Genomic DNA, 23077 nt, shown 5'->3' with positions numbered 1-23077 from the left:
TGTCCTGAGCGCCTCCCGCCAGCCAGCTGATCGGCGTCCCCGCCAAAAAGCTGTGGCTGGTGGGTGCTTGAGCCCCGGAGCACCCATGGAGTCGGCACCTATGGCAGAGGAGCTCTTGCCCCAGACCGAAGAGACGACCAGGAGGTGAGGGAAAGCCTCAGAAGGCAGCAGCTCAAGCTACAGAATGAAGCCCTGATTGCCAAGAAACATCGTGATTATTTCCCGAGGACCCGAGGTCCCTGGCTGGCAAACAGGAAGAGTGTGATCCCTGCCCCGGGAGAGCCCACAATCGAGAGACAAGACAGAAAGAAGGAAGCGCAGCTGAGAGCGCTGGAGTCACACAGAGAGGGGGGCTGGTGCCTCCTCGTGCATGGCTTCTGAGCCGACAACACCGGTGTTAATAATTATTGTTTCGCTCCAGTTCAATTGATTTTGTTTGTAAGGAGCAGTGCTGCTAGGGTGACCAGACAGCAAATGTGAAAAATCGGGACGGGGGTGGGAGGTAATAGGAGCCTATATAAGAAAAAGACCCCAAAATCGGGACTATCCCTATAAAATCAGGACATTTGGTCACGCTCAGTGCTGCAGTGACGATAGCGCCTTTCAGCCGAGGACCTCCCGGCAAAGGTGGGTCGGGATCGTCCGCCTCAGCTTACCAGTGGGGTAACTGAAGCACAGGGGAGGCCGGAGTACAAACAGAACCCAGGAATCCTGGCTCCCAATCCCCACCAAGGAGCATGGCTTGCTGTGGGCTCCTGCACCCGCCTCTCACTTCCAGCGTGAGACCGAGCCCTCTTGTCCCCTCGCCCCGATCTGATACCAATATATCTCCGTTAACGGTCATGGAGTTACCGCTGCTTTACCCTGGTGTAGGCAACGGGAGACTGGCTCAGACCAGGAGTTGAACTCGCATCTCCTCGGTGGGTTCCAACCCCCGGCTGGCCTATAGTTGTGGGTTACAAACTATTACAACCTTACAGATCCGCCGGCATGGAAATCAGCAAGACAGAAGGGGGAGATGGGGGGCCAACGTCAAGAGAAACAGCATTTAAACGAAGGCTGGAGGAAGGGAGAACGGTACCCTTTGGAGCGGTACATGGGTCACCCTCAGAACCTTCCCTCTAGCCCTGGGGACATGCCAGGGGAATTGCAACCTGCATTCCTCCAACACTGGCTCTCAAAGGGCTCTGGGACACAGTGGGTTAATACACCAGCCCCTCTCACCCATGGAGACCTGGGTTAAATTATTGCTGAGCAGGAGTTTGGCAGCCCTAGTCCAATCCCTCGTCCACATCTGTCTGCATTACAAAACCACCGCAGCGTTTGGCATGACAGGCAGGCGCTTCTCGGAAGAGGCCCCAGCTGGGAGCAATGAGAAATCTTCACGGCAGCATTCAGAGGGGACCTAGGACCGGGGGCTAAGCTGGGGCTGCTGCAGCTCAGGAGTGATGGGCATGGCAGGGTGGGCTGCAGGTGGGGGGAAAGGTGTGTTTTGTCACTGGGAGCTGGCAACGCCACCTGCTTGCAGCCCAGCTGCTCTGAGCTCCCTCCCTGGTGGTCCTACCCTGCACTTCTGCTGTGCACCCTTCTCAGCTGGGATGACCAACTGGGACCCTTTGGCCCGCCCACCCTGTCCCACTGCTCCTGGTCTCCCCCTCCAGCACCATCCTCCATCCGCTAGTGCTTCCGGTCCCCTTCTTTCCGTGTGCTTCCATCCTCCCTCCTAGAACCCACAACCCAAGTCCCCATCTCCCCTGCCCCATTCCCCTTCTAACCCAGTCCCCAATACCTCTCTCCGCTGCCCACCACCCAACTCATATGGTGCCCCAGTGCCTGACTTGCCTGTGGATTTTACCCCAATCAATCAGCGGGGTGGGAGGGGTATGGATGATGGGGAGAGGGAAGGGAAAAGAAAAGAGAAGCAGCTACTTGGCTAACCTGGCAGGGCAGCCTGGGAGAGACGTGTCCGATAGCTTGAGGAGATGGTGTTTCCACTTGCGAAAACCACCACCACATTTTCTTTATAGGACAAAGAAGCGCTGCTACTGGCTGTCTTGCAGAAGTCAATGGGCTGGGGACGGGATCCTACAGACCAACCCCACGGAGCTGGGGAGGAGAGGGGGCGGCCTCCCCCATTGCGTAGCTGCTGGCTCGGGAGACGTGAGTGTCTGGATCTGGTGTAGAAGGCATTTGGGAGAAGGAAGGAGGGTTCTGGTGTGGACATATTAGGCTGACGGGCAGGACGCCTGGGTTCTACCGTCAGCTCTGTCACCCTCTGCGCAAGCCAGTGCTTTCTGTCTCTGTGACACGGGGACAGAGATACGGGTCCTGCTCACAGTGCATGACTGCCGGGGAAGCGCACTCCCGCCCCGCAGACGGGCATCGGGTGGGGGGCTGGGAGGGGCAGCTGTGTGAGCAGTGCTAGAAGGAGCCGTCAGGGCAGAAGTATGGGGGATGCTGGGGGTGGGGCTGTAAGGACAGCACTGGGGGGGCTGCGAGGGGAGACACATGGGGAGTACTAGGGGGCCCTGAGTGAGTGGATGAAGTCTGCAGTGTCCTCAATGCCCCTGAGGCAATACTTGTGGGCAATTCCCCCTCAACAACACACTGCTGGCAAAACAGCCTCTCAGACACTTCTACTGAAATCCCAGAGCCTTTCTTCCCTCTTCCTTCCACATCCCTGCCACCATAGGCGTCGTTTGACTTCTATATTTGGAGGGCGGCTCCAGTCAGGCCCATGAGGCCACGCGTGGGTGGGGGTGGACTAATCCTGTGCCTGCCCACAGGGGCACCGTTTCAGATTTGGGGGCGGGGGGGGGGGGGCAATTTTAACCATGGTTCCATGGGCTACTTAGGCAACTGAAAACTCTAGTGTTTTTGCAGATAATAATTTAGAAATATCCAACAGGAGCATTGTATCTAATTCCTATGTCAAGAAAAAATTAATTAAACTTTAGACCCATTCAGCTCTAATACTAACACGTTTGGACATCTTGTGGCAAGTCACATAAGGGACACTGGTTAGGTTTAAAATTGTAATGTCTATTCTTACGGAGATACTCTTACCAAAGTCAGAAGGGACCATCACGATCATCTAGTCTGACCTCCTGCACATGGCAGGCCGCAGAACCTCACCCACCGTCTCCAGTTACAGACCCATAACCTCTGGCTGAGTTACTGAAGTCCTCAAATCAGGGCTTAAAGACTTCAAGTTACAGAGAATTCATCATTTACACGCGTTTGAACCTGCCAGTGACCCATGCTCCGTGCTGCAGAAGGTGAAAAACCCACATGGTCACTGCCAATCTGACCCGGGGAAGAATTCTTTCCTATGATGATCAGATAGACCTGAGCATGTGGGCAAGATCCACTAGGCAGATACCTGGGAAAGAATTCTCTGTAGTAACTCAGAGCCCTCCCCATCTAGTGCCCTGTCTCCAGCTGTTGGGGATTTTTGCTACAGGCAGTCGCCGATGGGCCACATGCCATTATAGGCAGTCCTGTCATACCATCCCCTCCATAAACTTATCAAGTCAGTCTTGAAGCCAGTTAGGTTTTTTGACTCCGCTGCTTCCCTTGGGAGGCTGCTCCAGAACTTCATTCCTCTGATGGTTAGACACCTTCACCTAATTTCAAGCCTAAACTTGTTGATGACCAGTTTATATGTATTTGTTCTGGGGTCCACACTGATGCTTAACTTAAATAACTCCTCTCCCTCCCTGGTATTTATCCCTCTGATGTATTTATACAGAGTAATCCAATCTCCCCATGGCCTTCTATTGATTAGAGTAAACAAGCCAAGCTCTTTGAGTCTCTTCTCATAAGGTAGGTTTTCCATTCCTCAGATCATCCTAGTAGCCCTTTTTTGCACCTGTTCCAGTTTTAATTTATCTTTCTTAAACATGGGAGACCAGAACTGCACCTAATACTCCAGATGAGGTCTCACCAGTGCCTTGTATCATGATACTAACACTTCCCTGTCTCTACTGGAAATACCTCACCTGATACATCCTAGAACTGTGTTAGCCTTTTTCACAGCTGCATCACACTGGTGGCTCATAGTCATCCTGTGACCAACCAATACCCCCAATTCTTTCTCCTCCACTGTCACTTACAACTGATAAATCCCCAGCTTATAGCAAAAAGAACAGCGGCTGTTGGTAGCTGAAAGGGCAATGGAACAAGCTATGTTGGGAATTTCCCTTCTGGATTGTATCCCAAACGAAATGATTAGAGAATACAGCGGTGTGAAAAATACTGTCATGGAAAGCAGATATAATAAGCTACGATGGGAAGGCCACACAGCATGGTTCACGGACAATAGACGGACCACAATCATTACTGAGTGGTACCCACAAGAACAGAAAAAGACCACCTGGTCGGCCTCCAAGAAGATGGGAAGATGACATTGTTAAATGGTTTGGACGAACATGGAGAAGAAAGGCAAGAATGTGAGAAGAATGGTGGATGTGTTGTGATCGGCGCAATCTTAATGACAGCTGAAGACCGATCAATCCAGGTGATAGTAAAAATTCTTGTCGTTAGTCCCTAAATGCATGACCTTGCACTTAGCACTATTAAATATCATCCCGTTTCTATTACTCCAGCTTACGAGGTCATCCACATCTTCTTGTATGGTCTTCTGGTCTTCCTTGGTATTGGTAATACCTCCCAATTGTGTGTCATCCGCAAATTTTATGAGTACACTCCCACTTTTTCTGCCAAGGTCAGTAATAAAAATGTTAAAGAAGGTTGGTCCCAAGACCAATCCCCGAGGAACTCCACTAGGGATGGAGAACTTCCCTCCAGCCTGACAGCTCACCTTTCAGTATGATCTGTTGTAGCCTTCCCTTTAACCAGTTCCTTATCCATCTTTCAGTTCTCATATATTAATCCCCATCTTCTCAAATTTAGCTAATAATTTCCCATGTGGAACTGTATCAAATGCCTTACTGACATCCAGGTCGATTAGATCTACTACATTTCCTTTGTCTAAAAAAATCAGTTCTCGTCTCAAAGAAAGGTATTAGTAACTTCCTTACCACCTCTTCAATCCAACGACTGAAACAACTGTAGAAAATCTACAATTTCTGTCATTTAGGCTACTCACTTTTTGCAGTTCACCAAGCTCGGAACAGATCATTTAACTTTAGGGAACTGTCTGTCAGCCCTTTCTTATCTTAATCCGTGGTTAATCACTCTGTTTATAAACAAAATTCTGACTCCCTGCCTCTGGGAGAACCCCTTACAGTGCACACTCAGGTTGCCTGCCTGAGGCTTGAGGGGGCAACGCCCCCCATGCCCCCTCATTCCGCCTATACCTGCCACATCCGGATAAGGCTGCCCCTCGCCCTCAGCTCTGACAGAGTGCGGGATGCTTCACGAGGTGAATTAACAGACTCTGATGGAGGGAACGAGTGGAATTCGATGGCTGGATCCCCCAGAGACCTGCCAGCTGGGCATGAATTCAGCTGGCCTCCGAGTTACACACCGGCTGTGCTTTTGTCCTCTGAGGCTAGGTCTACGCTACGGGGGGGGGGGGGGGGGGGTTGACCTGAGATATGCAACTTCAGCTACGCCAATAGCATAGCTGAAGTTGCGTATTTTAGGTCGACTTACCTGGCTGTGAGGACGGCGGCGAGTCGACTGCTGCCGCTCCCCCGTCGACTCCGCTTCCGCCTCTCGCTGCGGTGGAGTGCCGGAGTTGACGGCAGAGCGGTCGGGGATCGATTTTATCGCATCTACACTAGACGCGATAAATCGATCCCCGATAGACCGATGGCTACCCGCCGATCTGGCGGGTAGTGAAGACGTGCCCTGAGTCAGGCTATGCAGCGCTGGCTTTAAGTATCCAGACAGCAACCAAGCACAGAAAGGCGCTCTCGCTTCCCTTGCTGTGGGCAGCGTGTGTGTGTGTGTGTGTGTGTGTGTAACAGATTTCATAGCTCAGGCTGGAACGAGGTTACAGAGAGGTACAGGGCAGCAGGCCAATTATCAACAGGCCATTGATTTCCTTATTGCAGATGACAAAGAGCTGGGGGGGAGGGCGGGAGGAAGGGAATGGATTTTTCTTCATTATAATCTGCAGTCTCAGGATCTCATTTCATTTTCTGGCAGTTTTATCCCTTAGCAATCCAGGGACAGCATGATGGTTTGCAACCAGAGGCGTGCTGTAATTCTGCTGATCTCATAGCTAGGCACGCTTAGGCCGGCCGGGCTGTGATGGGAAATCTCCCCGGTATTAGAAGAACTGGTCGGGGTGATCTACTACGTGGCGTTCTCTGAGTCAGGGCTGAACCCAATGCTCCAGTTTGGCACTAAGGGACCTTGCCCTCAGGGGCACCTTTTTTCAGATCAGCTCTAAAACGGAGGTCCTGAGTACGGCTGGTCACTGAAGATCAAATGGCGCTTTCCTCCCGTGTAAGGAAGGGATATTAACACTGGTGTTCTCACCAACCTAGATAATGATATTCTCCTTTGCCAGTTTACCTGGAAACTGGATTCTTCGTCACTTCCTCTCCTAAGCTGTTGTGTAGCATTACTGTGAGATGTTAAAACAGCTGATGAGATCCACCTTAGAGGTGTCTGCAGTCAGGGGTGGGAGAAGAGATCCCCAGAGAAATGCAGTTTGGGTTCCTTTAGGATGAAGGATACTACAGTCATTTCAGACCACCAGTGCCTTACTGTCATTTGCATAAGGCTTAATCATCTGGGGGTTTTCAAGACTTGGGTGAAACTCACGAACCACCACCTGTGACCGGCTCTAGCCTCTTCTTCCCAAGTATGGCAAAGCACCTTACAAACAGTAATGGAAGGAGCTTCACAGCCTTCACGGGCATCAGGGGAGTACTGTCCTCATTTTACAAGATGGAGAAACTGAGGCAGAGAGTAACTTGGCCACGGCTACACAGCGCGGCCACAGCAGAGCCAGGAACAGAGCCCAGGGAGACCTTGTGTCTCACACACAAGCACTGACAAAGAGGGCAGGCAGGAGGAAGCTTCTCTGGGGTGCAGGACAGTGTCGAGGTCCCCTATGGGGTCAGTTGGTTCTTAGATGGAAAGTCACTCAGGGCAGGCCCTTGTGCAAAGAGCCCAGAACACAAAACCAAGAGAGATCAGGTCGGGGTCCCTGCATCAGGCGGCAGCACCCCAGTAACTGGGTGAGGACGCATGGACAACACAAGGGGTCTGGAAAAAGAAACGTTCAACCTCGGCACGACCCCTTCAGTGCAGGGCAGTTCACCTCCGGCCCCCACCCTGGGCTGCCTGCAGCGCCACCGGCCAGAGAGCCACCCTGCAGCACGAGGGACCTGCCAGCCACAGACAAAATGACCCCACGGTGGAGACGCTTCAGTTTCCAATTCTGGCTGAAGGAATCTGGCAGCGCTGCAATGCAATTCCCCTCCCCCCACGCACCACGCCCCTTCTGTCCGCTTGCAAGCCAGCAGCCTGACTTGCCAAAGCCTCATCTCCTCATCTGCTGCCTGCCTCCCTAATCCCACCAGGATCTCAGCGCATCAAGGGGCCAGCTCCTTCCCCACGGGCAGGCAGCCCAGCCGAGCCATGCTGGAGGGATTAGCGTGTCCCTCCCGATGTCTGGCAGACTCTGGGAGTTCCCGCTCTGCCGCACGGCCTGCCAAGGCGCGTGGGCTGGAGGGGAAGGTGGCGAGAAGAGAGCGGAGCGACCGGAAAGACACAGGGGAGGCAGCTGCCGCAGCAGCGTGAAGAAGGCCCGAGGCGGCTAATTGCTCTAGAACAAATGCTGCCTGGCAGCTGCTTTTAATCCTCTGTGCAGGGTTTTTTATATTAAGCGGCAATTTCATCAGCCCATTTGCACTTGCGCGCACACACACACACACACACACACACACACACACACACGGCTCAAACACAATGATGGGCAAGCAGGAAGGAGCCCAACCCTGCAGATGTCATTACCAGATTCTGGCCCGTCGAGCCATTCTGAGCCCCCCCCCCCCCCCCCCCCGCAGGGAACCGCGTCCTGCAGCCTCGACTGCCCCAGCAGCGGCAGGGCTCATAGCCCGGGCAAGGCCCCAACTGGAGGGGTTGCTCTGAAGTCAGCCTCGAATAGCGCTGGAGCATTTTTCCGTGCCAGCCAACCAGCCGATCAGGAAGCACGGAACTCACAGCCCTACCAGGCCACATCCGGGCCATCCCCCTGGCCAGCGCAGGAGCGTTCCCTGCATCCGTTTCAACAGCTCTGTACAATTCAGCGTTAAAACGTCTTCCGCTGCTTCGACAGAGGGATCAGGGCAGCTCATTAGTCCTCCATGCAGGAGAGGCTGGGCGTGATGTTGTCAAGTCCCATACTCTAGCAGGAGCAAATGTCTGCATGGCATGACCCCGTCGAAGCCATGCACCGGGACAGCTCTCATGGGCCAGCGTGAGTCAAGCCCCGTCCTTCCTGCAAACCCTGAGCAAAATGAGGATTGACACCCATTTACAAAGGGCCTAGAACTGGACGAGCAGAAGCTGGTGGAAATGCTACGGGATCTGGCAGATGGCCACAGCCAGTTGGTACGGAGTCCCATGTCACTGTTAGCAGCCTTAGTGCCGAAAGAGAGAGGGGGGTGAGATATAATTATACCTAGCTCTCATCTAGCACTTTTCACCTGTAGACCTCACTGCCCTTTATAAAGGAGGTCAGTAACATTATCCCTATATTACAGGTGGAGAAACTGAGGCACGCCCAAAGTCACCCAGCAGGTCAGTGGCACAGCCAAGAATAGACCCCGGTCTCCCAAAGCCCAGACCAGTGCGCTATCCACTAGGCAACACTGCCACCCCATAGGGGCAACGGTGGAGAAAGAAGAAGTACAATGCCCTGGGACACATGCAGCGGCCTGACACACCCACTGTGACTGCACCACAAGAGGAAGCTCCCAGCACCCGGGTGTCAATGGAGGACAAATGAAGAGCGGGACCAGATTTCCAAGCGTGCGCCCAACGCACAGAGCCCGCGTGAGCCCTCTGAGCGGAGCAAGGTGCTTCTGTTCTGAAAACCTGGCCGCCTATTTTGGTGCAAAATCAGGAGCTGAGAGCCCTTCTGAAAATCAGGCCTCTACCAGGGCGGAGCGGTGAATGCTGCAGGAGAGCACAGGGAAGGAGGAAGTGCAGTTTCTTCCCAGAAGAGTGGGCGCACTTTGGACAGCATGCCCATTCATGGCGGCCCCATTCCCTTGGGCAAAGCAGTTTTGCCACGGTGCCCCCAAGCCCCGGAGTAACCATAACCACTCGAACCTCATTCCATTCCCTTTGCGGCTGGTCCCACGCGTGCTCTATCCCCCCTCCCCTGCTCTCCATCCCATCCTGGGGCGGGGATGGGACACCTCTTTTCACCTCTCCTTTTGACATGTCCGGGTCCATTTATGCCATCGGGGCTCCTTCACAGTGTATGAAGGCACCTTCCAGGCGCCGAAAGCCAAGTACTCCTGGCTTTCCAATCCTCTTGGGGCTGCCCAGCCGGGCCAGATGCCTCGGCAGAGGAACAGGCTTTCGGTGAACGGAGCCGGGGGTTGGGGAGGGGACGACAAATCATTTTGTTTGAAACGCAGACCCATTTCAGGATGAGGGCGGGGGTGCATGTCTTACTGCCACCGGTTTGCCGGTCACTTGCTTTGACAGGGCTAATCAAAGCCTGCCTATGGCCCACGGGCCCTAAAATAACAGGGGGGCACAGCCTCGCGTTAACCACACTACCAAGGAACAGATGGAAGATGGGATTTATCCGGCTGGACTCAAATCTGCTCCCCCCTGCTCGCGCTAGCTGCTCTCGTGGATGGGAGCGGAGGGTGCGCACCTTTCGCAGGAAGCGCTCTTCTCCTCCCTCGCCAGGATCTATTCCCGTCACCTTGTCCCACTCGGTGGGAGCAGTGGGTCTGGGATTTCAGCGCTCCACCTCTCCCCTGGTAAGGCTGCCAGCAAGCAGCCCCACGAGCCCCCTCTGCAGCAGACATCAACAGCACGGCCGCGTCCCACCAGCCCCGGGCCAGCACGCAGCTGGACTGGAGACACAGCTCGGCATTGCACAGCTGGCCTGATGCAAGGGCGGATGCACGTCTGGACACTATGCAGCTGGACAGCACACAGCTGTCAGGAGCCATCTCCCCACAGGCCTAGCCCCGGATCGAGGAGTGTGGAGGGGGGAAGGGCGGGGGTGGGGTTTTCTTCAATTCTTCACTCCTCCTTGCTCAGCGTTAACCTTCTCCTTCAAAGCCCCCTTCTGTAATTCCGTTACTTGGTCCCACCCGCCAGCCAGGTGACAGTACCTGGGGCTGGACCCATCAGAGACAAGTCAGGGTTACAGCTCTCCGACACCCCTCCCCTGCAGTCAGGCAGGAAGTCAAGCTGTCTGCAACAAAGCTCCATGCCAAGCTGAGCCCCACACCAGAGATCAAGAGGTAGCCTACAGCTGCGCACACCTCACTAGCGAAGTCTGCCTAGAAGCTGCTGGCTCTGGAGGGCTCATGGGCAATGAGCCGAGAGGCCACGGCCCCACTGCTGTGCCTACAGATCCCGCAGCGCAGCAGCGGGACGACTAGGAAGGAAGCTTTGTCTCACCTCGATGACCAAGGGGTTTAGCTTTTGCATCCCAAGGTCACGGGGGTCGAAGGGAGAAGCCTGGTGTTTCCCCGACCTTCACTGGCCCATTTGGGTTTCCTAAGTCCCTCCCTGGTCATAAGAAATGGAGACACCGTCCCTCCAAAGTATGTGCGCATCGCCATTGGCAAAGGACTGCTCAAATAGGCCCCCACAGCCAGAGCCCGGGGGTCCTCTGGCCTGACATGGGCAAACAGGGTGCCTGCTCCATTCTGAGCCTGTCTGAACTGAAGCAAACAACAGCTCCTTGGCTTGGTCCTTCCAGTACCACATGGGATTCCTTCCTCTGGCAGCAGCCCCGCCAGCCAGGGCCAGCGTGAGGGGGTAGCAAACATGGCAATTGTCTGGGGCTCCGTGAAGCGAAGTTACATCCTATCTACAGAGTCACTGTAGGTAAATGTCATGCGACTGTTACAGTAATTTAGTCTCTAAAAGTGGAAATAAATCGCACTAAAGCAGCGATTTTCAAACAATGGGGTGCACCCCCCTAGGGAGGAATATTGGCGGGGGGAGAAGGCGATGCTGGGGGACTCAGGCGTCAGCCCTAGTCAGTGGAGCTTGGGCTGGTAGAGGCCCACTCCTTAGTTTCTGCCCTGTACCTCAGCAAGGCTAACGGCAGCGCATCCCCCAGCCCGCTCACCTTCCTGCAGCCGTGGTCCTCCTCCTCCTCTCCCCGCTGGCTCACCCGGCCGGGCTTCTTACAGATGGAGGGCAGCGTCTGGTTACACGGGCTGTCGTTCCACCTCCCTTCCTGGAGAGGATGGCAAAGAGCAGGTCAGGCAAAGGGTGGATCACAGCAAATGCAGCTTTCAAAAGACCAGAGATGGGATATTTTCAGGGGCAAGCTTGGGTAAGTCCCACCGACCCTGTACTTCCTTCCCATGCTGCTCTACATTATCCCATCATTGTGGATCCCCCCTTCCCTTTATCTGTCCCCGGTACAGGGTTGGATCTTGCAGAGAACCTCTGGTTGGTTCAAATCTAGTTTAGGAGGGAAGTGGCTGTTGCGTGGCCCGTGTGATAGGAGTTTGGTGGCACTCGGTCCGGTTCTCAGTGGGTCGGCTGCCCACGCATTACAATCACCACCGGAAACGGCCCCCTTGTCAGCAGCCTCTGCAGGAGAAGGCAAGGAATGGGTCGGTCACGGAGACCACCCTCGTGGTCAGGTTTAGGGGACATTGGTGGCACACTGCTGTCTGTGCCACACCCGTACGATGGACACAGAGAGCTCCAGTCTCCGGGGCTGTCGGCACAGAGCTCACACCCATCAATCTAGCTAGTATAAAGTGGATTAGATTTTGATCACTAAACATCAGTAAATGCTGATTTCACCAAGTGCACACAAACCTACCGAAGACGATTTCCATTGATTAATAACTGAAATTTACAGATAGGCAAAGTAAGAAAAACACTGCTTGGAAACTTACTAGGGTTTGACGCAAGGATATTTACAATGTATCCTCTGACATGCCAGGTTGACAATTTGTGTTTTGATGGTTACAAAGCTTAACTTTTTGAATCTCAGCATCTACAGTCATTAAATAATTATTGTCTGACCCCCAAGTAATTTCCCGCAGCTGTACAAATACTTAAAAATAAACATCGAGCTCTGTTGAGATTTAAAATATGTATCGATTGAATTCTGCCAAGCTCCAATTACTCCATTCCAGCCCTGCAAATTGGGTAGGAAAGGTCCCACATCCTGTCCCGCTCCTCCTCCGTGATCAGTCCTCACCGGTCCCCAGATGGTCACACAGTCCTCCAGGCTGTCTCGGAAGTTATTGGGCTCAAAGGGGTGCCAGTACGTGAACCTCACCGGCGTCCCATCTGACCACTCAAAATTCATCTGCAGCTTGAGGTCGTTCAGGCCAATCCAGAGCTCCTCAACATCTGCCAAGCAGAAAGGGGAAGAACAGGTCAGAGTCCAGCTCTGGTGTGAACCTCACCCTACTAAAGCACAGTAGCACGAAGAGAAAAAAGTCTCCCCTCTCTGAGCATTCATGGATGAGAGGAGCTTCTCACAAGTTACAAGCCATGTTGGCTGTGAGCTGCCTGGGACAGAGAGTGGCTTCCTTGTTAGCGGTTTGTACAGCGTCTAGCGCCATGGGGCTCCGATCCTCAACTTGGGGTTTTAGGGGTTACAGATCAATAATAATGGTCAGACTTTCTGAGACATCCAAGGGAGTTAAGTGCCCAGTTTCCAGATCCGAAGTTCTTTTAGGCTCCGTTGACAATCCAAGCCAATGATAACAATATTACATTCAAGACAAATTCATTAAAAGAACATTAGGGTAGCGAAGTCAAACACTCAAACTTTAGGCCATGCCAGAATTCAGGTTGCCCATACAACCTTCATTTTGGCCCCTTTGTGCGTACTTCCAAGTCTCCTCTGCTACCGTAACCCATGCCAGCTAGATTAAAGCTAACACCAGTATGCCTGCCCACGCAGCAATCAGACCTTTATTTGCAGGGTAGACATAACCTGTGTTACTTGGCTGCAACAGGACATTCTGACATGCCAATGGTGATTCAAAACTCTTGATTAAACTCATCCATTGACCTGGGTTTGGAACATAGGACCCAGTTTGTACTCGACAAGAAGAGTACTTTCAAAAGGATATGCCTTGCCTTGGCTACTAATGAATAAATACTCTGCGTGTCTGTTCTTGTGGGGAACGGTCTGAAAGTGCTTTACAAATGCTTCTCCGAGGTAGGTTATAGTATCACTGCACTCCATGAAAAGCAGCCACCTCTTGGATGGAACGTGGCGGCTATTTAACAGCGCACGGGAACATTATTACAGAGCAAATTTAGGACAAGATGTGTAGACTAAAACTATATCTAACTGAAATTGTTGGGGGAAGCTTTCCCTAAGCAGGGACCCAATCTGGAATCAGTCAGGGCAATCCCGATTCTTAAAAGAGTGCCAGGAGATCTTTAATAACCACTAGTGGTCCAGGGCCTCAGTTTTACATCTCGTGGAAACAATGCCATCACCAGAAGCACAGTGCCCGCCACCATCCCCCTGGGGCATTGGGTCAGTATTGACTCAAAGAGAATGGGGCCATTCCTTTTTATTCCTGATTGAGATTAATGTATCAAATGTCAGCCATTGCCCCAGCAGATAAATGATGCACTTAATACATGTTAAGCGCTTCTTGTGCTGTCTCTGATAGATTCACAAGACGTCAGGGACGATACTTTCTACAGCACCTTCCATCTACAGATCTCAACCCCATTCACAGATTGAATTAACTACCGTCATAATCCCAGAGTCAGAGAAGTATCCCCAACCCCATTTCTCAGATGGGAAAACTGAGGTGGGAGGGACTTATCCACGGCCACACAACGAGCCAGCATTAGAGCTGGGAACAGAGCCTAGTATGGACCAGATCATGATACCTCTACTCACTCCAAGTAGTATCTTCCTCCACTCGTAGCCTCACTGGGACCACTCCTGGTGCAAGGTATATTACAGAGAGGAAAGACTGTCCAGTAGCCAGGGCACTCAGCAAAAGCAGGTTTAAATCCCTGCTCCAGCCATGGCCTCTCTGTGTGACCTTGGAGAAGTCACTTAGCCTCTGTGGGCCTCAGTTCTCCATCTGTACAATGGGGAGATTAGCCCTGCCCTGCCTCACTGGGGTGTTGGGAGGATGAACGCATTAGAGCGTGAGGGGCTGAGCTAATCATAGGGGCTCTAGAAGTACCTTTGGTAGATATCCCACGTGAATGCATACATGTAAAGGTCAATATGAACATGTATGTGCAGCATAGAACCATGTGCCAGTGAAGGTATGGGCTCCCCCAGCCACGCACATTCCAGAAGAGCCAATCCACAGCTCTGACCCGGGTCCCTAGCATGTTCCCAGGTGGCAAGTGTGCAGACCTGCTTTAACCCTACCTTGCTTGATCTGTTTGGTGACAAACTCCAGCTCGGAGAGCGTGTGGATGCTCACCAGGTCCCCACCGCCACGCAAGCAGGTCTTCTTCGCGTCTTGCCAGCTCTTCTTCTCGCCAACCAGCCGGTAGCAGCTGGACTGGAAGGGCTGCCAGGTAGGCTCACAATCAACCTTCACCTCCGACCAGGAGTCTGCAGGGACCCAGAGCAGACTGCTAAGGAGCCTTGTTGCTAACTCCCCGCACAGCCCCCTTCTAAGCCCGTTCTCCTCCACGGTGCCAGTGGCGTCCAGCCACATGAGTGCGGGGTCTGTGTTAGGAATGGCAGAGCCCCCAAGCAGCAGGAGGGTCTGGAAATACACCAGACCGGAGTTCCTGAGCCCTGTGGTTCTGCTGTCGAGGGCCGGGAAGGGGAGTCGCACGGATCACTTATGAAGTGGCAACTGTTCCCCCAGCGACGGGCCAGATTCCATCTCCAACTAGCACGTTCTCGGCAATTCCCTCCTCCCCACTCTGTGAGTCCCACTGCCATCCTCCCTGCGAGAAATCTGAGTGCTCCATGAATTCCCCCGGGGCTGCCCCACTTCCCAACTGACATCTTTACACCAGCACCTGGATCAACTGACTTCACAACAGCTTCAGGGGGTCTTCCTGCAGTTTGACAAGAGCGCTGAGGTTCTCCCTTCTTAGACCCCTTTTTCCTACCCCCACCAAGGGTGTGCAAATCAGTCAGTCCAGCTCACAGCCTGCAGGACAGTAGCAACTGAAAGCTACAGCCATGTGGCAGCTTTTTGCTGGACTATATGTAGGGCCCTATCAAATTCACAGTCCATTTTGGTAAATGTCATGGTCATAGCGTCTACAAAAAAAATCTTGAATTTTACGGTTTGAGATATTTAAATCTTAAATTTCACAGTGTTGTGACCGTGGGAGTCCCGACCCAAAAGAGGGTCGGGCGGGGGTTGCAAGGCTATTATAGGGAGCATTGCGGCATTGGCACGCTTACTTCTGCGCTGCCTTCAGAGCTGGGCGGCCAGACAGTGGCGGCTGCCGGGCAGGAACCCAACTCTGAAGGCAGTGCTGTTGCCAGCAGCAGCGGAGAAGTATGAGTGGCAATACCATGCCACACCGCCCTTACTTCTGCACTGGGTGCCCGGCCAGCAGCCACCACTCTCTGGCTACCCAGCTCTGAAAGCAGCACAGAAGTAAGGGTGGCAATACTGTGGCCCCCCCTACAATAGCCAGATTTCATGGTCCGTGATGCGTTTTTCACGGCCGTGAATTTGGTAGGGCCCTACCTATAGGCAATGAGCATGGTGAGCTGCAATCCAGTTCTCAGTGGATGGATGTCCACATTGCATGAACTGCCACCACCACAATCAGCCTTGTCACATAACTTAGGTTGCTCTGTGTTTGTACAGCACCTAGCGCACTGAGGTCCTGGTCCAGGGACTCCGAGGGGCTATCACAGTTCAAACAGAATTATTAAAATAGTAATAAAACAACAACAACATGCTGACAGCCCCATCAGAAACAGCAAGAGAAAGGCCACACTAGTAAGAAAAAAAAAATCTCTTTTGGAAACAGATTTACTGAAGGGGGGGAAAAAAAAAAACCACCCACCAGATAAATAAAACATAGAAAATAGAGTGTGAGGAGAAGAGCCAGACACAGCCTGGTGCATCGGCTGGTTGACTATTTCTGACACTATCAGGTAGAAGGTTGTCAGTCAGATACTGGCGTTAGATGTTCCATATATTTCATGTTGGTTACAAAGCAGCCCGAGTGCAGCTGTAGGAAAGCAGTGACAGAACACACATCTCAGCATGCCTGCCCCAGGTGGCAGGCCAGCAGCTTGGAGAATGCTTTGAACTCATCATAAGGCGGAACCGAGGCTGAAGCGCTGAGCAGCTGGGAGACCTGACCCACATGGAGCTGAGAACGGAGTCACTCAAGATAACCATCAGCTACAAAGCAGAGGAATTTGTTCAATGATTTAGAGCGCCAGACACCCAAGAAGCCTTCTGATTGGACAGCAGTAATGTGTCACACCCAGAGCGATAATGCCCCCTCCTCCCCCCGGAATACGATTAAAGCTCCCATTTTGCCTCTTCTAATTTCCATTTCATAATTGCACCGAGCGTCTCTAGGCTGTACCGCTCTGGGGGGAGTTCGTTCTCTTCTTGTGTGGCTGAAAGGTAGGAGGCCAAACACACCTGGGATGTGTAATCACCACCTTGCAGACAGAAGGCAGCGGAGATGAAAGGGGCCTGGAGGAAGGAGGGGAAATGAGTTGCGTTTCCATGGTGCGCATTAGCTTTCTGGCAGCTTTCCCACGTACTGTACCCACGGTGAGCACCCTCCAACACCAGTCACTTAAAGGGGAGCTGGGGGGTTCAGCCTCTCTTCGTGTCAGGCCCTAAGGTCTTATGAAGGGATGGGGCGGATTCTCCACCGCTTTGCACCACGGGTCGTCACTGACAGCTGCACAGAGCGATTCCAAATGGGGGCAAAACCATGTGACATTTTAATATCTCCCAACTGGAAGGGCAGAGGCGGGAAATAATCAGAAGAAACCAGTTTGGCAACTTCCGAGAGCTGTCTGGTTTGCGTGATGGGCAAAGGTTCCCACTGGCTGCTGGGGCAGTTCTTGTTCCCTCTGCAGGAGGCGGTTGCTCATCCCTCGTCAGAGGAAGAAAAACACAAGCCGCAGTGATAGACGCAATTCTGTACTTAGGGTTCTCAGTAAGCGGCCCTGGGAAGGGAAGTGTGGGAGAGACCAGACCCAACCAGAGGTGCGAGGCAGTGCAGAATCAGGCCCCATCCCTGCCTAGGATCTTAGGGTCTCATACCCAGAGGTGCTGAACACCCTCGCTTTCTTTTTTCCTCCTTTAAAACAAAGGAACAAACCAATACTGACAGCTGTGCAGAGTGCGTCCAGGGTTTGAGGGAGAGGGGGTTGCTTTGTTATTAAAGAAAGGAAAAGAAAAGCTGTGGAGGAGAAGAAAAAGATCTCTGGATACTGCAGTGCGGGCAGGCTCTCCAGCTCACCTGTCGTGAACGGATCGGAGGTGGCATTGGGTTTCTTCTTGCAAACATAGGGCAGGGCGATGCTGCAGTCCCTGTTCTGCCAGCCCCCCGAGGACTCCGTACGGATCACCCCGCAGTTTTCTTCGCTGGGATTGTCAGGCTGGTCTACAAGCAGGAGATGGGGGTGGGGAGGGGGTGAGAAGGGAGGAGGAAGGGTAGGGAAAATACGAGCATTAGAGCCCATCCCCTGGATGAATACACAGGAGTTCAAACAGAAACCAGAGCAGAAGAGCATGGTCCGGCTAGCGGACACTGCCAGATGCTTCAAAAAAAAAAAAAAAAAAAAAAAAAAAAAAAAAAAAACCCGAGTAAAACCCTAGAGTACTGATTTTGGAGCAATGCTATACAGCAGGGGAAATTCCTTCCTGACCTCTAAAGCTGGTGATCAGCCTATGCCTTGAAGCATCAGCGCCTGGGGCCTCTAAAACCACAGCTAGAATCCTGGCAAGTGCTATTCTCATTCCCTAAAATGTACTAGGGGCTGATTTTCTGAAGTGCGGCGCAGCCACAACTACCTTTGAAGTCAGCATTGAAAATCCATCCCCCTAAACTACCTCCCCCAATAATATCCTGCCACAGCAATTGCCACAGGCTAAATACAGGCAGAGAAAAGGAAGGAGCGACTTTAAGATGTTGCCTTTAAAATTAATTGCATGCCCCCGAGGGCCTGTCTCGTGGAATGCGGGAAACAGGAGCAGACAGCTGGCCTCTATTAGACAGGACCATTCGTTATTTTATATTCCATGGCAAAAAGTGACATCAAGATGGAGTTTAGGCTGAGAGTTTGTATCAGTAACTTAGGGGTAAAGATCGTTACAGGGATGCTGGAATTATCCCCAAACCAAGCCTTGTGAGCCCAGGAAATCCAGAGTGAACGTTATGTTTCAGAGAAATCCGAACACAGTGAGAGATGGAAATACAGTTAAGGCACCCGAGCAGCCTTAACTCTGCCCGGCCATGCAATAACCACAGCATTACAATTAAAGCATCTTAGTATTTGTGGTCCCAGATTAGATTAGAAGTCAATGGAGCCAGGATTTCACCCCAGGAATTATTGCTGGAGTTCACCTCCAGCATCAGGTTTCATGTGGCATGGAGTTCCATGGAGTCTCACCACAGCACATGGCCCAGACTTCTCTGGTGTCCAGTGGCACACAATGCCATGGCAGCTCCGGGCTCAGGCACATGGTTCCCTGGCACCCGGCAGCCCTGAGACCCAGTGCCTGGCATGGCCCCGATGTCCCCATTTCCACTCAGTCCCCATGCGTCACGTAGAGTAGAGAGACGTGATGTAATTCCACAGACGGCAAAGTGCTGCTGCCACATATGCGCCAGCAAATGAGCCTGCCTGTTAAACCCTGCAGCAGCCTGGAGCATCTCTCCTCAGCCTTCTGGGGCAGGACTCTGGGATTTGCCACAACACAACAACAGAGGATCTCTATGACCCTCCCGCTTCTGCCGTGCTACCCATGGACAGCATCTACATCTGCCTTTGTCTCCCTCCTGCTGCGAGTTTGCCAGGACCTCACCCCATTGCAGAATGCTGCTCCCCATTTGCATCACCCTTTACCCCTCGGCCAGACTTACCGCTCTCCCAGTTGAGGTACTTCAGGGGCGAGTTGTCGGACCACTGCCAGCCCCCGTTCATGTCCAAGTCATTGAGCCCGATCCAGAGGGTGGAGCTGTATCCTGTCAGCAGCCCTGGGACAGAGAGAGGACGCCGGCGTCAGACACCTCCTGTTCTGGGAAGGCCTCACAAGTAAAGCATCTCTAGTCTAGCGGACGCAACAGGGCCCCCAGCATCAACTTCCAAACACGGCTCTTTCCAGCCCCGGGTCCACGGCATACAAACTGCCACTGCACCCGGGGCCGCTTGCCCTGCTCATCGGCGGGCAGCAGAGACGACAAAGAGACCAAACTCCCCTGTCAGCCTGAGGACCGTGTGGGTGAAACCGGCCCTCCCGCTACTGTCCAAGGTGTCTCTCTTCTGCCACTCACCAGGCGGCCAATCCAGAACCGGTAAACTAAAAACATCACTCGCGCTTCTTCCCTGCTCGGAGCCCTGACGACTCCAACGGCCTCTTCCACGGAGCCGCCCGCCCGTGTAGGAAATACAACAGCTGCGGCCTACGCGTTAGCTGCACGGCTGCAGCCTGCCACTGGCTGTGTGCGCATTGCCTCCCCCACACGGACTGCAGCAGGAGGGACACGCGCATATCCCTAAATCCGGGCAGCAAGCTCCCGTCTCGCTGGGTCACGCAGACCCTCCAAGGAACCTGCCCGGCCTCACCTTGCCGTGGTTTGCTAACCACCCATGTACCTCTAGAGGCCGCCACACACCTCGTTAGGCAAACGGGCATAGCCACCTTGGCAGGTTCTCCAGCTGCAGAAACTGCTCTCTGCCAAGTTCCAGGCTACAGCCGCGTCCTGCCACACCCACAGGTCGCTAAAGGGTCCCCCTTGCAAGGACCCACCCACTCACTCTCGGAAGGGGGTTAATATTGAGGTTAGTGAGCATGGGCGACGGTAGCATAGGCAGGGGAAGGCTGTGCCTCCCCAAACAGCCTGGTGTGGTCCTGCCCACGCTCTGCCCTCAGATCCCTTCCTGCTTGCTTCCAGTTCCCTTCCCGCGCTTCTGTGGCCGAGAGGCTAGGGCAGGCAGGCGGGGGCGCACAAGGCCTGGGACTGGGGTCGTTGGGGCCATGCCATGCCGCCCATCCGTCTGGTGCTGGGTCCACGGTGTCCGCCTGGCGCACCAGGGCTGGAGGTGCAAGGGGGGTGGGGTGGGGGAGGACAGTAGCCACGGGAGGGGTGCACTCCAGGCTCTGGTGGGGGAGGGAGGGCGGAAGGGGCGGGAACTCACCTCAGGCAGAGGGGCGAGGGCTAGCCGCCCCCAACAGTGCGTTCACTCGCCGCCCATGTTAGTGCTCTATGGAAGACTTCAGAGAAGAGCTGAAGAGCCCAGGGCAGCGCTAGCCAACAGCTCAATGGTAGGTTTATAAAGCCTCTTCCATTCAGGCTTCCCAAAGCAGCCGAGTCCAGCACACCACTCCCACCCCGCTCTATGGCACCCACACCCCGCCAGCACCTGCTCGGCCTGGGGGACATCACCCCACTCAGAGCAGCGAGAACCCACAAAAATCTACTCCAGCCCTGCAGACAACGAGCTGATTTGCCTTACAGCGCCATGCCCCGTTTTGCAGCAAGCTGTAGGCGAACGTGCACAGCGACGCTATGGTGAGCGCACGAGGACGTGTTCCAGGAGAGGGTGCTGACACAATTGTAGTGTTGAGAGGCCAGGGACGTCCCCGCTGAGCGGCCTGGCAGCCAGCGCAGAGGAGAGCCCTACGGCTGCCGCTGTCCAGACAACCCTGGCGTTTGCTGGGGATGCCCTCGCTGAGGCAAACGCGGCCTCTCCCTGGGGCGAAGCTCGTCTACAAGGAGCGCTGGAGGCTAAGTGCCGGTACTAACCGGTACCTCCACATCCCCTCCGAGGAGCCTGAACCAGGGCCCCCCATTCCAAGCACCCCTTCCGTTCCCGGGCCGGCCCCGGTGGGGCAGTGCAGACGCACCGTTGATGTAGGTCTGTTCGTGGATCTCGGTGATGCTCAGTAGGTTGGCCCCCTGCTGCTCACAGCTGCTCCACGCCTCCCGCCAGGACAGGGTGGACTGGAAGTTGAACTGGTAGCAGCTGTTGGTCAGGTGATCCTTGTCCCAGAAGGTCTCGCAGTCGTTGCCTGTGGGGATTGATGGGAAGTGGGGCAGGGAGAGCTGGGGGTTAACTCTGACTCGTGCTCAGAGCTCCCCGGAGAGCCAGCGGCAGGCGGGCATGTGCCTCTAATGACCCGAAGTGCAGCCCCCGTTAGGCTTCCTTCTCATTACAGAGGCTGCAATTTTCTTTCAGGGACACCACAATGGCACCACTGCAGACCCAAAGGGCTGGGGCGGCCTCTGACTCTGGCCAGGTGCGAGACCATGGCAAATGCATGCAGCGTAGCAGGCAGACAACTGGCCATTACCCCCTTCTCCGAGCCAGGGTTACAAAGCATGATTAACCCTGTGCCCCGCACTGGGCACCTTGCTCTGCCAGGCATCCCTCTGACTGCCTCAGGACTCTCAGAGTTTGGGGCCAGTCGGGCTGAGGAAGGGTTGCAGAATCCAGCTGGGAATCCAGCCCCTCACCAGTGCCAGGCTGGCATCCCCCACCCAGCTGTATCCCCCACCCCCTCACCAGTGCCAGGCTGGCATCCCCCACCCAGCTGTATCCCCCACCCCCTCACCAGTGCCAGGCTGGCATCCCCCTCACAGCTGCAGCCCCCACCCCCTCACCAGTGCCAGGCTGGTATCCCCCACCCAGCTGTATCCCCCACCCCCTCACCAGTGCCAGACTGGCATCCCCCTCACAGCTGCAGCCCCCACCCCCTCACCAGTGCCAGGCTGGCATCCCTGACACAACCCTTCCCTCTGCAATGCTAGGCTGGCATCACCCAAAGAGCCACCCCCACCTGGTACCAGGCCAGTTATTGATGATCGTAGCCCCCCCCCCCCACCTCTTGTTGCTAAGCTCCTGGACGGGCCAATCACCACTCACTCTTAATGGGACAGAAGCCCCATCGTTCATCTTTCCCATAATCCTGTGTGGTGGCGCACCACAGATGCCCATCCTCCCGGCCCGTGCTGGTGCAGTCATGGAACCATTGGTTGTCGTACTTGAAGGGGATGGTGCAGGGCTTCCCGTGGGAATTGCCTTGGATGGTGTAAATTTCTGCAGAGAGAAAAAGTGAGTGAACCTTCCCCCTAGCTCGGCCTCCCTTCCTGGGGGACAGAGGGCTGCCGAGGGAAAATGCAGTCCCCAAGCCCACCATCGTACCTTCGGACAGTGGGACCACTGGCTGCAGCACTGAACTCGGACTCAGCCCCTTCTCCCCACTGAAGCTCTACAGAACGGACTCTGCCAGCCCTAGATTTATTATTCTCCCCCTACCAACCCCACCTGCTTTGTTTGTTTGAGCTTTCGGAACCCCTGAGGCCCGACTCGCCATTGCTCTGCGCCTGGTGCAAAGCTGTTACTGATTCACACCCACTCCCCACTGGCATAAGGAATGACCCAAGACGAAGGGCAGCGGAGAATCGGACCCTTCGACTGTGTCCACACTAGCACTTTTGTCGGTAAAACTTTTGTCAGCCAGGGGTGTGAAAAAACACCCCTCGACCAACGTAAGTTACACCGGGAGACCTTCCAGTGGTACAGCTGTAAGGTCGCTAGTGTAGACATAGCCTTAGAAGCTGGGGCTTAATCAGGTTTTCACTGCAGGCTTCGATTTGTTTCCAAGGGTCTCAGCAGGACGGTGCATTAAATAACATCGTCATCATCCTGTTTGCCGGTGCTTTGAGATCCTAGGAAGAAAAGTTGCAAAGTTCTTTGGACCATTCAGCTACTTGTATTTCAACGCCCCTGCAGCCTTGGTAC

The 23077-nt window shown here is 54.0% G+C and overlaps 1 protein-coding gene across 1 annotated transcript in view; it reads right to left on the bottom strand.

The window, feature by feature from the left end:
• MRC2 (mannose receptor C type 2) overlaps nt 1-23077 on the bottom strand; it is a 91102-nt gene that overhangs the window by 30283 nt on the left and 37742 nt on the right. Inside the window, exons 3-9 of the mRNA XM_054014042.1 lie at nt 22199-22372; nt 21180-21344; nt 19195-19308; nt 17569-17712; nt 14522-14710; nt 12356-12510; nt 11261-11371 (exon numbers count right to left, since the gene is read on the bottom strand). Of these exons, the coding sequence (XP_053870017.1) occupies nt 11261-11371; nt 12356-12510; nt 14522-14710; nt 17569-17712; nt 19195-19308; nt 21180-21344; nt 22199-22372 (1052 nt within the window). The remainder of the gene's footprint in view (nt 1-11260; nt 11372-12355; nt 12511-14521; nt 14711-17568; nt 17713-19194; nt 19309-21179; nt 21345-22198; nt 22373-23077) is intronic.

Source organism: Malaclemys terrapin, chromosome 25, assembly GCF_027887155.1.
Source record: "Malaclemys terrapin pileata isolate rMalTer1 chromosome 25, rMalTer1.hap1, whole genome shotgun sequence".
Lineage (NCBI taxonomy): Eukaryota > Metazoa > Chordata > Testudines > Emydidae > Malaclemys > Malaclemys terrapin.
Note: the sequence above shows the minus strand (reverse complement) of the source record. Positions and strands in the feature narration are given on the sequence as shown.